Source organism: Euprymna scolopes, chromosome 36 (genome assembly GCF_053919585.1).
Source record: "Euprymna scolopes isolate OS-2025 chromosome 36, ASM5391958v1, whole genome shotgun sequence".
In the NCBI taxonomy this organism is placed as follows: Eukaryota; Metazoa; Mollusca; class Cephalopoda; order Sepiida; family Sepiolidae; genus Euprymna; species Euprymna scolopes.
This window is the reverse complement of record NC_136517.1, coordinates 58,572,244-58,586,216: the sequence shown is the minus strand read 5'-3', so window position 1 is coordinate 58,586,216 and position 13,973 is coordinate 58,572,244. Positions and strand designations below refer to the sequence as shown.

General features: G+C 35.7%; 1 protein-coding gene across 3 annotated transcripts in view; it reads left to right on the top strand.

Moving 5' to 3' along the window:
• LOC145260527 (uncharacterized) overlaps positions 1-13,973 on the top strand; it is a 502,535-nt gene that overhangs the window by 452,313 nt on the left and 36,249 nt on the right. For all 3 annotated transcript variants that reach the window (XM_080118723.1, XM_080118721.1, XM_080118722.1), the window contains one exon: positions 3,002-3,082. In XM_080118723.1, the coding sequence (XP_079974849.1) occupies positions 3,002-3,082 (81 nt within the window). The remainder of the gene's footprint in view (positions 1-3,001; positions 3,083-13,973) is intronic.

Below are 13,973 nucleotides of genomic sequence, written 5' to 3'. Positions count from 1 at the left end.
AGAGAGAGAGAGAGAGAGAGAGACAGACAGACAGACAGACAGACAGACAGATATGTATAAATACAGTATTGGACGTGTTTCAATCTTTAAAGCTATGAGTAAAATAACTTTCTATCCTAAGTCATTCGTTGGAAAATTCATAAGCCAATAAATAACTTCCAATCACTGCATTGGTTTTCTTCCAGGAATTTACTTTAGTTCTAATCAGTTAAAAAAACTGTTTTGTGGTTTTAAAGACAGAACAGTAATTTATATTATGGCACCTCAGCAGTGTTGATCAAACACCGCCTCCATTAAGAAATATATATAGAGAGGAGATCATCACTATTGAACCCAGCATCATATCAACCTTGTCTTCGTGAGAGTGACTGGAACTGCGTCGCAGGACCTTGGTGGATGTTCAAACCGAACCACCTAGGACTGTACTTGTAACTGTGTGGCCACGGCAATCTTCTTCGTGTTTCATCTTAACTGAGGGAGGTCAGGTCATCATATAAACGTTATAGCTACTATGCATGGCAATCACTAAAGAAGAGGAGCTTTAAATGTAACCATCATCCCTGTTTGGTTCCATTCAACTGCAGACTGGGGGTCGTTTTTCTCAAGATTCAGCTATTGCCTTGGATATGCCTGCGTTTGTTTTGTCCACATTTCCAGAATAGAGCATAGTCTTATCAACAAACATACCCATCTCCGATGCAATTTCATCAGGAAGACCATTTATGAAGATCAGGAATAAAGATCTAAGTATATCCGCATAAATATAATTTTGTTTAGGGAACTTTGAAACGTGTTTCTTATTTTGCTATCTATAAGGCGGTCACATTTGGGAAAAAAAAACTATCTTAGTCTTTTCAATTTTTGATTTCAGTCAGTCACCAACTTCAGTCCCTCTCTCATTTTGCCTCTTAGACTAACAGATCGTCTTCTCAGACTGATCGGCGGTTTTTAGCTGAGTTCTCCAAATATTCTCGTATTGAAAACTTTTTACTTTAGATGAGTTTTGTAGTCTGATAACTTTTCACCAGCCGGATAATATTTTTTCTTCTACTATGATTGGTCAGCCAATGAGTCCTTGTTTCATCTAAAAATATGAAACTTAATTCTGGCCCACAATGTGTGAGCTGGATCTTGTTTTAAATTTAGCATGGTTTAAAATTTGTAAATTATATTGATCAGGTATGACAGATACACCCTTGGAACCATTTTAGTTTACTAAAATAAAATATTCTGTTACTAATCCTTCAGAACTGGAAATTATCTCCGGATAATTTTGTCAAAATTTCTAATTTCACACAATTGATAATTTCAACCTTGAAAATTTGTAACTGGAAATATGTCAAAAGTTAGTTCAAGTTTTCTTTTTTCTTTTTCAGCTCATCCTGAATCACAAATTGAAATTGCAAATTTGATTCTCTTTGTTTTCATAACTTACTCAAATCGTGGCCTTTTAAATCGCAATTAAACATTGGCAATCTATAAAAGATCAAAATGGCTGGCATATTTATGAAGAAAGTGAAATGCATTCTGGTGGATTTAATTAATTTGTAATTAAATTGTTTTTTAAAATGAGATTATTTTTCATTTTATTCTATGCTAATGTATTTTTTATTGCACTAGATACGAGGGGCGTTCAACAAGTAATGCTTCTGACCCACTTTTAGTTGTCTGATCTTGCTGAAATTTTGCATGTGCAATGATTTATATCTCTATAAGTTATATGACAATTACAGCTCTGAACTAATTGTGATTTACGATTTACAAATGTTTAAAGTGAGTTAGACGTGAAATGGAGCTTGTTGAGAACCACGCAGTGATTTGTTTGTTGTTATTTTTTAATTCGAAAGGACACACAACACAAAGATGTGTGATGAAATGAAAAAATCTAATAACGGTCAATATGACTTTATAAAATGGTGGCATCATGAATTCAAACAGCTTCCAAATTTGGCTGCCTCACTTCTGCCATCGATAAGGTCAGTCAATTTGAGGCTGCTATTCTGGAAAATCGATGCATGCTTATTCACGAAATAACAGGGTTTGTGGAAACTATAATTTATGACGATTTGCATATGCATAAGATGTCTGCCAGATGGATTCCCAGGTTGCTGATATTTTTCTAGAAGTAAAAATGCATTAAGTTCTCGAAGATGAATTTGAAGATGTGCTTAGAAGATGAGTTAAAGTTTTTCAAAAGACTGATTACACAGGATAAAACCTGGGTCTATTACTATGATACAGAAACCAAAGCCCCGTTAATGCAGTGGAAGCACTTGGACTCTCCAGCTCCAAACAATGCAAGAAGCAAGGGGGCAGTCCTCCACTAGCAATAGCATGCTCACAGTCTTCTGGAACCAAGACGGTTTAATGATGACAAATTTCCTGGCAAGAGATACCACAATTACAGGAGTCTATGATGCTTCACTTCTGAAGAAATATAATATAAGCTATGAAAATCAAGAGGCATGATCAGCAAAGGTGTTCTCCTCCTGCAAGATAATGCTTCAGTCCACAATGCACATGTTGCCAAATCAGAAGTACAGGCGTACGGCTATGAAGTCCTTCACCATCCCCCCTATTATCCTGACCTTGCACCTTCTGACTTTTACTAGTTGCTCTTAAAAGGAAAGCATGATGATGCAGCCTTGATTTCTGAAATCACATCTTCATTGAAGGACCAATCTGGGTTGTTCTACAAAAACTGTCTCCAGAGCTACATTAAATGATGGGAGAAATGCGTAACTCTGGGTGGTTGCTATGTGGAGAAAGACTAATAACTGTATCATGTTTCGTTGCACTGTTGCTACGAGAAGTGAGTCAGAGGCATTACTTATTGAACAGCCATCATATTTGATCATTAGTAAGTAAAAATAATGATAATTAAATGTGTAATTATCAAAGTTATGTTGGCGTGATAAATACACGCACATGTTCAGTTGTCTCATAATTTTTGGACCATGAAGAAATATAACTTTCAATTATATTTGATTTTTACCCACAGGACACATATGAAGCCTACGTCCATCAATGTGTGGCTCAGAATCGGAAACCGGTGCCAAGAGTATTCTGTGCAGAAGGCAACGTAAGTCAATATTTGTGATGTAATTCATGGCCTTGGTAGGGCTATTTTGGACAACGATTGCGTTTTTAGGTTTAGCAAAAACCACACAAACATTTAATATAAATTGGGTATAAAAGTTATTGTTTTAGCAAAGAAAGAAAATGGAACATGCATGCATATAAAAATGGAAATATAATTAAACATATTAGAATAGAAGGGTCACCAGTTAGTAAGTGCTAATTAAAACATAAACAAAGTTTTGGAAATGAAAAGAATTTGGAGAAAAGTGAAACATTTTTATATCTAAATTTTATAAGAATAAAAAAAAAATGCTATTTTTAGTCAATAAATATCCATGTATAATGTACTGTACCGAAGCAGCACTCACCTTAGGCAGGTTGAACTGAATTCCTTCAAAGGAAGAAGTTTTATTGAAAGCATGAAATTAACAACCAGCCCCCAGTCGTACATATATCCCCGTTAGGGGAGATAACAACGTTCGGTTTTTGCAGTTCTTGCAGTCAGCATCTTCCTACATACAACACCTGCTATTCCCAAATGGTCATCCATATACATATGTAAGTAATAGACGTATGTGAGTATTTGGCAGCATAGCGTTATGCATGTGTGTTGGTTTACCTTGTTCTTGTTACTGCATGTATAGATGTGTGTGGGCTGTTGAAGGTTTTATGTGAGTCATGGAAGATTCCTTTTCGCCTTGCCTACACTCTCTGGCCAAAGGCACAGAGCAGGTGGCGGGGAGATGTGATTGAACATACATTCTTGGGTTCTTTGGTGCGACTGACTAGAAAATTTTTTCTAGAACTTTCTGCTGTTTATTTCCTCGTTTTATAAGAGTTTCTAAGTTTGCGCCAGCATATGAAGTTGACACAGGATTGTCACTTGGGGAGGTTTAAAACGATTTTTATTAGTTAAAAATACTCTGTGTTAACACGTTCCTGTGAAAATTAACTTTAGAAATGGAGAAGAAAGCGAACCTAAATGAAGCAGTGAAAGAAAGGGGTAAGCGATTCAAGCCATTTGCGTTTTAGTGTCGTATTACTTCGTGATTCATTTTTGTCTATAATCATTTAACTATTAGCATTAAATATTAAGGATACTTTAAATAATATTCATTTTGAGACTTAACTTCACAAAAGAAACGTTAGCATGTAAACAGGATGTAAGATCAGATGGTAAATGTGTGGTTGACCTTTGGAGCAATCGTTCCTCTGTGAAAGCAATGACTAGGGAAGACGACGTCAAACGAGATAAAAGCAAAAGCAAAATCATTTAGCATTGATATACAAATATCGGTTGTTCCTCCACATGAACGATACAGATCTGTAAATGTGCCTGAGTTTTTGTTTTTAAAAAATGATTAGTAAGATAAATAAAATCATGGACTTTGGAATGCAGCGATTTTTTTATTTATTCATATATATATATACTCTGTTTTTATATCTTAACAATCATCGAGCTTTGGATTTAAAACGTTTGGTATGCATAAAGAATAGAAAATATACACAAAGGTAAGTTTTCAACATCTCTGGCTTTCTTTAGGTGGTTAACCACGACGGTGTAGAAATACTGAATCTTGTAACTGTATCCTCTGAAATTACTGCCTTTCATAGTTGTTCTCACCACGTTTTGGCCAACTAATCTCTCTCCCTCTCTCTCTCTCTCTCTCTCTCTCTCTCTCTCTCTCTATATATATATATATATATATATATATATATATATATATATATATATATATATATTATTAGGCACCACCACAGCTTTGTGTAAAACGTCAGAGTTTTACACAATAGCAGCAACGTCATCATTTCGTGTGCTTACTATTTTCGTCAATTTCTATAGATGGGCATTAGCGCTATAATGGTTAATGCAAGTAACGATTTTTTTGTTGGTTTTTTTTTTTTTTTGCTATCGGATTTTTATATTTATATTGTAAAACAAACAGTTTCTTTAACAAAATACACAGACGAGAGTTAATAATATAATATTAATTTTAACATCTTCTTTTGACACTTATGTATACAAAGATAATGTTGCTTAAAGGCTTTCGTACTTTTTTTGGAAAAAGGCACAAAAAATAAAGTTCACCCTCTATCAATTTAAATAATTAAATCAAAAAGATATTTTTGGGTCGATTTTGGATTTTCGATTTTTATTATATCAAGAGTCATATATTCTATCATATGAATATATTTTTTTAATATTGGAAACCTGTTATAAAATAATCTTTGTTTTAAACTTCATATCGCGGAATATTGGAATTTGATATCATTTAAAGCTTTTTAAAAATAATTATTTTTTTAGAATTCTGGTTTTTCTTTGCTGTTGTTGCTGTAATTCAGATTATTATATTACCGAGGAAAAAAATTTATCAAGAAAAAGTGTTGTTTTTTTTTAACATATTTTTTAAATGTATTGTGGACTAAGTCACTGCGGGGAAGTATGTGAAGCTTACTCTCGGTGTACCGCAAGGGACCTCCAACTAGAGCAGGCAATCAATCGATTTGATTGAAAAATGGAGTATTTTACCGATTTCGATTACAATAAAATATGGGAGTGTGAAATAATCGTTGATCATCATTTAATTTCGGGAAACGTCGGGTCTTCCTGCTAGTATATATAAAAAAAAAACATTTGTTTACTGAGAAGCTGCGCTGGCTCTTCAAAATTAACGAATGTTCAAAACGAAACTGCACACATTTGGAATTCTCCTTCCTTTAACAACAATTGCTGCTTTTATTGGGTTTCGATCGAATTTTCTCCCAGCGTCAAATCGCTTTCTTCCTGGCTTTTTTTTTGTCTGCTTTTATTTTGTTTTATTTTTTGTTTGTTTTTTTTTCTGTTTCTTTGTGTTCATACAGTTCTTCAGATAATGTCGACTGACACATTAAAACATTCTTAACTGCCTCCACATCACCCGTCGACCAGCATAAAAACAACATATAAAGAGCGTGGTGGAGGTGAGTGTGTTACTAAAGGCATCGTCTATCCTCTTGTCTATCTAACATATAAAGTTATCTTGTCAGATTGACAAAGTTAGACCAAAACAGCTTCTAAGATGACAAAATCAAACTGTGTTCCTGACTAGTTGATTTTCAATATTTTACATATTGCGAAAGATTTCACAGAAAATGCTATGCCAACATGATTATAGCCATATTTATTACTTTTAGTAGTAGTAGTAGTAGTAGTAGTAGTAGTAGTAGTAGTAGTAGTAGTAGCAGCAGCAGCATGTGTTACATATCGTTATCATTGAGGGGCACCATTTACGTTTGGTGTATAACATAAAAGGATTCCGTGTGCGTATGATTGTCTCTAATATAAATGGTTGTGTGTTTGATTATCATAAAGAGAATCGTGTGCGTGACATGTATTTTCAGAACCTACCTCTGCTTCTTCGATGTTGGACCATCTGGAAATTTCTCATCCTGGAGGGAAACTTGATACCTGTTTTTTTTTTTTTTTGGATGAAGATTCAATCACTCCAAGACAAGGAATTAGTTTTATAGTTTTTTATTTCACTTTCCCCAGAGGTGGAAGTGAAATCGGCCTGTGTGGGTTCTTCTTCTACACACGTCAGCGTTCGTCCCCCCCCTGTGGAGAGGAGGAGACAACGGGAAGCCGTCCGTTGTCTTCTGTGTCCAAATCAAATCTCTCAGATCTAGCCAACCTGACCACGTCACTCATACGTAATCTGGTCAGCTGACCCTCGGTTCTGGTAAACGTGTCTACACTCCACGTTTACTCCCCCCCTCTCTCTCTCTCTCTCTCTCTCTCTCTCTCTCTCTCTCTCTCTCTCTCTCAATCCATTGTGTAACACATGTTCTCACCCACCCATGATGCAAACGTCATCACAAACTATTTTTTATGTCAAATTTAGTGCAATACTGCCCAATATTTTTGGAGGCTCTGAGTGTTGATACACCGGTTCTCATTAGATCCAATGTAAAACGACATTGAGGAGCCTGGCTAGTACAAGATAGGTGACCATTTAGAAATCTATCTATCTATCTGGTCGGGCTCCTTGCCCAGGCAAATGTGACTCTCTCTCTCTCTCTCTCTCTCTCTCTCTCTCTCTCTCTCTCTCTCTCTCTCTCTCTTTAGATTGCCTTGTCTTCTATCAGCTGCCTCAGATCTTCAGGATCACAGTTGGCGTCATGTGCAATTTTCTGTACATGTATTTTCTGTACATGTATTTTCTGTACATGTACATGGATCGAGGTCATCCTATGCTCGTGCGCTCATGCTTATGTCTCTGGCAGTGAACAGTAAATCATAGACGTCATTTTCTGGTGGTAGTAAATATGGCAGGCAGATATCATAAAGTTGCTGCTTCATGGGATGATCTTTCCAAGATATATTTAACACTGTTCGTAGCACACCGGTGTACATGCCATCTAGCTTTCTTTCCAATCTTTTGGTGAGTGCCCAGGTCGTAGCACCATAAACAAGGACAGGCTTCACCATTGCTTTGAAAAACTGCCTTTTTTAGTTTATCAGTTAGCCTGGAAGTCCATATGACCGCAGCTTATCCAATGTAGCCCATGCTTTTGAGATGCTAATTTCGATATCACTCTGTGGAACCTATGTTGCTGCCCAGGTAGCTAAACTTAGTGACTTCTTTCAGTGTTGTTTCATCTAGAGCTACACTCAAAGAAGTCAGTGAGTTTACCTACCCGGGCAGCAAAATAGGTTCCATGTGGAGAGATATCGAAATTAGCATATCAAAAGTACAGGCTGTATTGGATGAGCTGCAGCCAGTATAGACTTAAAGGCTGACAAATTTGGAAATACTTGGCGCTATATGTCATTTCCTCTAATGTCGTCGGAACATAGAATACTGTGTATTGATTTTTTTTGCAGACTATTATCCTTATCTTCATAGTTGTTGTTTAACCACAGCCAACTCATCCTCTGGCCTTCTTAAGATGGCCTGTGGCACAGCAGATAAAGGTGTTGAGTCTCTACAGTTCCAGGTGAGCATTGTCTAAAGATAGTGGTTCCAGGCCATACCCAAAGCAGGCCAGAGGATTAGTTGGCCAAAACGTGGTGAGACAACAACAACTATGAAAGGCAGTAATTTCAGAGGATACAGTTACAAGATTCAGCATTCCTTTTGCGTCATGGTTAATCACCTGAAGAAGGCCAGAGGATAAGTCGGCCAAAACGTGGTGAAGCAACAACAATTATGAAGATGAGGATAACGGTTCGAAAAAAAAAATCAATACACAAATTATGAAGTTTCATCTCAAAGAATAGGAAAAAAACAAAATAATATACATACAATATGCGTGTGGGGATTTTTGTTTTTTTGTTTTGTATATAATTTTATTCATATGTATATAATTTATATGTTTATATTTTATATATGTATTAAAAAGTTATTATGTATGTTGAGATGCATATATACAAAGATAGATAGATACATACATGTATATGCACAAAAGTATATCCATAAATTTAGATATGCATTGGCTTAATATATACATATTGTTATATGTGTGTGTGCGTGTGTGTGTGTGTGCGTGTGTGTGTGCGTGTGTGCGTGCGTGCGCGTGTATGTGGAAGACATTTTGATAATTGGGTATTGAACTCGACTCACGCTTTTGTCTAGTAGCAAACACAAGTTCTGTGAATCGCATGCGAATTCCACATAAATTTCCACTTTCAGTGGAAGGCGGAATCCTGACTCTGAATGAATACAACAAAAGAAAATTGGTATTAACGGTTATTTGAAGTGGAGAACCAACAGACACAGTGTTACTGTTATTATTATTATTATTATTATTATTATTATTATTATTATTATTATTATTCACTTGATCGGAATTTCACACAGGTCAACAAAGATTACTCTTGGAGAAAAATCTGTGGTGTTCCCTGGAGTCTGAGTGGCAACAAGTCTTCCCAGATTTCCAGTACTCTCCCTCTCTTTTGCGAATTAATTTGTGTTATCTTAACAGCCATTTACCATGGATTTCTCGTTGGTAGGGACAATTGGTCTTCACTGGAATTTGGGTGGCAATAAGCCTCCCCAAGGTCACAGTCCTCGTCTCACTTATCCAATGGAGGTCTGGTTAGTGTTTTCTCTCCTCAGTGGAGGTCTGGTTAATGCTTCCTCTCCCCCTTCCTCCTCCTCACTATTATTATTATAAATATTATTATTATTATTATTTGTAGTAGTAGTATTACAAGTAGTGGGTAGTGGTAGTAGTAGTAACACCCTCTTCTATCTGACACATTCTGTATTTTGAAGATGCTTCATGCTAAATTTGATGCAACTCTGCTAAGTAGTTTTGAAGCCTATAAGTTACTAACAGACAGTTATTTTGTTATTAATAGCAAACAGCATATCATGGCCTGGGTACTCATGAGTAAGGATTAATGAGACCGTCGGTTTGATGTTGAATGCCACCATTCAAGATTGGAAATAATGTGTGGAATTGGAAGAAAATTGCTTAAGAGGTATGGATTATCCAAGAGGACAGTTCAGCAAGCATTTGTTTACATTAGACTTGAAGAAGACTATGCTGTAGTCGAGTGGGAAGTAACTTCCACAAACCGAATCCTCTAGAAAATAAACTTTGTTCATGGAAGTTACTCCTAATTTTTGATACAGAGAAAGAGAAAGGAAAGTCCTTTGCTGTGGTTGTAGCTAGGTGGGTTCTTGCTGTTTTATAGGGGGGAGATTAGAGCTCAGTCGAGCACTGACTATTAACATATCGATAGAGTAGAGAATGACTAGCAACATCTCTTCTGTGAGAAGAGGCCACAGAAAAGGTAATCGTCCACTAGATTGTGAAATCAGTTTTGTACCTTGTCAAGGCAAGAAAGTGGGACTTGTTCAGATGTTCTTATACAGGTAGATGATTGTGTTGAGAGCGAGATTCTTCCTTTAGCTATAGACTAATCAAAACAATTTTTCTAGCAACCTTAGCAACAGATTTAATGTCAGTCTTCCATTTCAGATCTAAGGTAGGAGTCCATCCTAGAAGTAGTTGTGTACCATTCAGAAAAGACCAAGAAGGCTCACAAAATACCCATCAGCATCAAGTATGTATGTGGGTGTGTGAACAATTTCAGTAAGTTCACATGTATGGCAGTACGTCCCTTTATCGCAGAGTGTACGAGCCATTCGACATTGTGAATATTGAAGTCGCTCAGTCAGGATTTTCTATATTTTCTTAGAAACTTGCTTAATAACATGAACTCTTTCAGTAAGGGAATGATAGAGGGCAAAAATGTAAGTGCAACACGGAAACACATATAGGGCAAATCACGATCTTCTGTGAAAGTATCTCTACCACATGGAAAGCCATCACAGATGTAGGTACAGATTTCGTGGCCATGGTGGTATTGGGAGTCAGGTTTTGTAGTCATGTTTGAATAACTTGCTATAATGAAGTCATCTATACAAAGTAATGCCAGTTTCGCACAGCAACAACAGAACTGGTTTATACTCATGTAAAAAGATCTCCAAAATGACTCCTCTTTCTCTGCTTTGTTGGAATTCCCTTTCTTTGTCACTTCCTAAAGTAAGTAAGTTTCACAGGTATGTGTTAACTCAAAATACTCTCAACCAATGAAAATCGTTTCCAACCTCAAAAAATGACACATCTATGTGAAAGTAATGCTAACTTAGAAACTCGTCTAAGACCTGGTCAATAAATTTTGTTTTCTTCAGAATTCTCAAGTCTGTTGCACCTTGAACAGAACTCGAAGGACAGCGCTCAACAACACCCCCATAAAAGAACTAGCTTATATCACTTCAGTAACTTTTCTATGCTCATTCGTTTTGCACATTAATTTCTAATCTACCACAACTAGCACTTTTTAAAGACATTGCTATCGCCAAAATACACTGTTTGAAGCCAGAAGCACCAGCTCAGATGTGTCAACAATACTCCATGCATGGGTGAATTGTGGCTTTATAGAGATATAGGACATTCTCTAATGTGAATAATTTTCAAGCGCAGTAGAGAGAGCCCACCTTCTTTGCAGCAACCTTGGCAATGTCCTCATTGTAATTGTTCCAATTCATGTTGCCTGTGAATGTTACGCCAAAGAGTTTTAACAAGCTGTTAAGTAGTTTATTATTAATCATGGCAATTAGCGGCTGAAAAGGTCTCTTGTAATTATTAAAGGAAAGACGCTTACACTTGGCAACATTAAGTGTTACCATCCATTTACGTCCCTATTGCACAACAGACTGGAAGTCTTCCTCTAAGGTTTCAGCCATTTCCTTAGATATGTGTTCATACACTTTCCTCTTGTGTCTGTTATAGAGCGTAGTGTCATCAGCAAATATACCCATCTCAGCGACAAAGTCATCCGGGGGGTCATATATGAATATTAGGAAAAAAATCAAAGGTCCCAGGATCGATCCTTGTGGCACAACCTCGTTTATATTATGATGTCTTGATGTACGACTATCGAGGACAATCTGGATTTTTCTTTTGTCTAAAAAGGATTTGATTATATTAAGTATCCGTCCAGTGATACCATAATAATTTAATTTTCATGAGAAGACTTTTGTGCCAGACCCTGTCTAAGGCCTTAGCCCCTGCTGCCTTATCCAGTGTGTGGTATATATGACAGAGGTTACTGTGAGGATATATCAGTTTGTAATGTGGGGGGAATCCAGCTCCGAAAAAGAGGAGAGGGTACTCTGGGTTGGGATCTTTGAATAATTGACTAAGGACAAAAAAAAAGGGATAACGTGTAGTATCAAAACAGACACTACACTTTGCTCCTAGCCAAATAGGTAAAAAAAAAATAAGAGAAGCATGCGTTGTGTGTGTGTGTGTGTGTGTGTGTGTGTGTGTGTGTGTGTGTGTGTGTGTGTGTGTGTGTGTGTGTGTGTGCACAATCAATTTTATATGTTTGGGAGTTTTATTTTCTTAATGGTGGTTGCTGCATTTATTGGGTTTCAATTGTGTGCACTCTTTCTTTTAACCATAAATCACTTTTTCTTTTTTTTTCTTTTTCTTTTTTTTCTTTTTTGTTGTTATTTTGTGTGTGGGGAGAGTATTTATTTAAGGGCGTATGAAGAGAAGGGGGTGTAGGGTTGCTTTGTATCTTCATGTTCGTTAAATTTTTCAGATAATGTCATCTGAAAACTTGAGGGGATTCATTTTCCTTAACCCTTCGCCGCCTGTCCCCCGAGCTGAGCGAGTAGAAACCCAACGAAGGCAAGCCGGGTAGGGAGTTACTTTGGGTGTCATTGTGTAAAGATTTCTCACAAAACAGAAACAAAACAAAAAAAATGAGGAAAACTTGTTCAACTGGGAGTTCCCCATTTCCTCCCTTCCCTAAACAGATCTACCCCTAATTCCAGCTCTGATGAAGAGAGTTGATCTGACAGCAATTGAAATTTATCATGGTTGATTGCCACCCGAAAACGAAGAGGTGATGACTCTGTTTTAAAAGATAAAGTTCTCTAAATTAACCCTTCAACACTGCTCTGCATCCGTCGCTTTACAAAAGAACGAAGAAATAGACAACAAACTTATAAAACAAACAAACAAACAAACAAAAACTTGACGTTTTCCTTGTTTCATTTTTTTTTTAATTGTTTGTTGACGTCCTATTTATTTCAAATCTCCTTTTACAGTTTTATTTGTCGTATTTTATATATTTATTATTATTATTATTATTATTATTATTATTATTATTATTATTATTATTATCATTATCATTATTATTATTATTATTATTATTATTATTATTATTATTATTATTTGTTTATTTGTTTTATTCCTTTGCATGGAAGATTTATCTCCCCTTACTGTACCCTTTTTTTCTTAACACTCGCATATTGTGAAGTAGACTTTCTTATCGTCATATTTACGCTGTTTGTTTCTTTATTTTGTTTTCTCTATTTAATTGTAAATGACCAGATGTTGTCCCGGATTATATTTATTTCAATTGTAACTTCTTTATTTTATTTTCATCTTCACATATTTTTTTATCTATTATTTGTCAGAGATTTATATTTATTTCAATCATATAATCTGGGACAATATCGAAACGGTTTCGCTAGCATATATATATATATATATATATATATATATATATATATATATATATATATATATATATATATATATATATATATATATTCGAATGGTAAACAGGTACATTTGGTCGCTACAAACAGTCATCTGTTTCAATCAATATGACTTCGTCACGCGATCCTGAATCATTAAGTGTGTCAGAATTTTTTAGCAATTTTTGACACCCCTAACACAAAACTGCGAATAAGATATACAAAACTCGTAATTTCTCTTTTTAAAGTGGATTGTTTATTTTCTTTATGGAATATACTTCCAAAATAAACTATTAAAGTTGTTTAGAATAATAATAGAAATATTTTTTTAAAACATTGTTTACAAAGTGCCTGCGCACGTTCATGCAGCCATTTTTTTACGTAATGAAATTAATTGAATTTTACGAGTTAAATTTTTTTCAATTTTTGCAATTTAAAAATCTATTAAAATTTTTCTATTGGTTCAATTTTTACGATATTTTCAGGTTCTATGTGAAATTTTATGCTCTTTCCAATTGTCATAGCCCCGACGCACGCGCGCATCGAATCTACTCCAAAATAAAATAATGGCGTGCTGCCTCAACAGTAAAACCCAGTTGCGCGCGCGTGGATGTATAAACATCGTTTCAGCTATGCGTACATTTTCCTTTGCCCACTCACGCAAATTCGGTGGTTCTTAAACGAAATTTCAGTTATTCGTGCGGACGTCATTTAAAGCATCTTACGTCATAAGAAAGTTATTCTTTTCATCCAATCAGATTACAATGAAAACAAATTTTAAAAAATGTTTTTTTCTGAATGCCTCCCTGGAGCCGTTCAGACAAGTATAAAAAGGGGAATTTT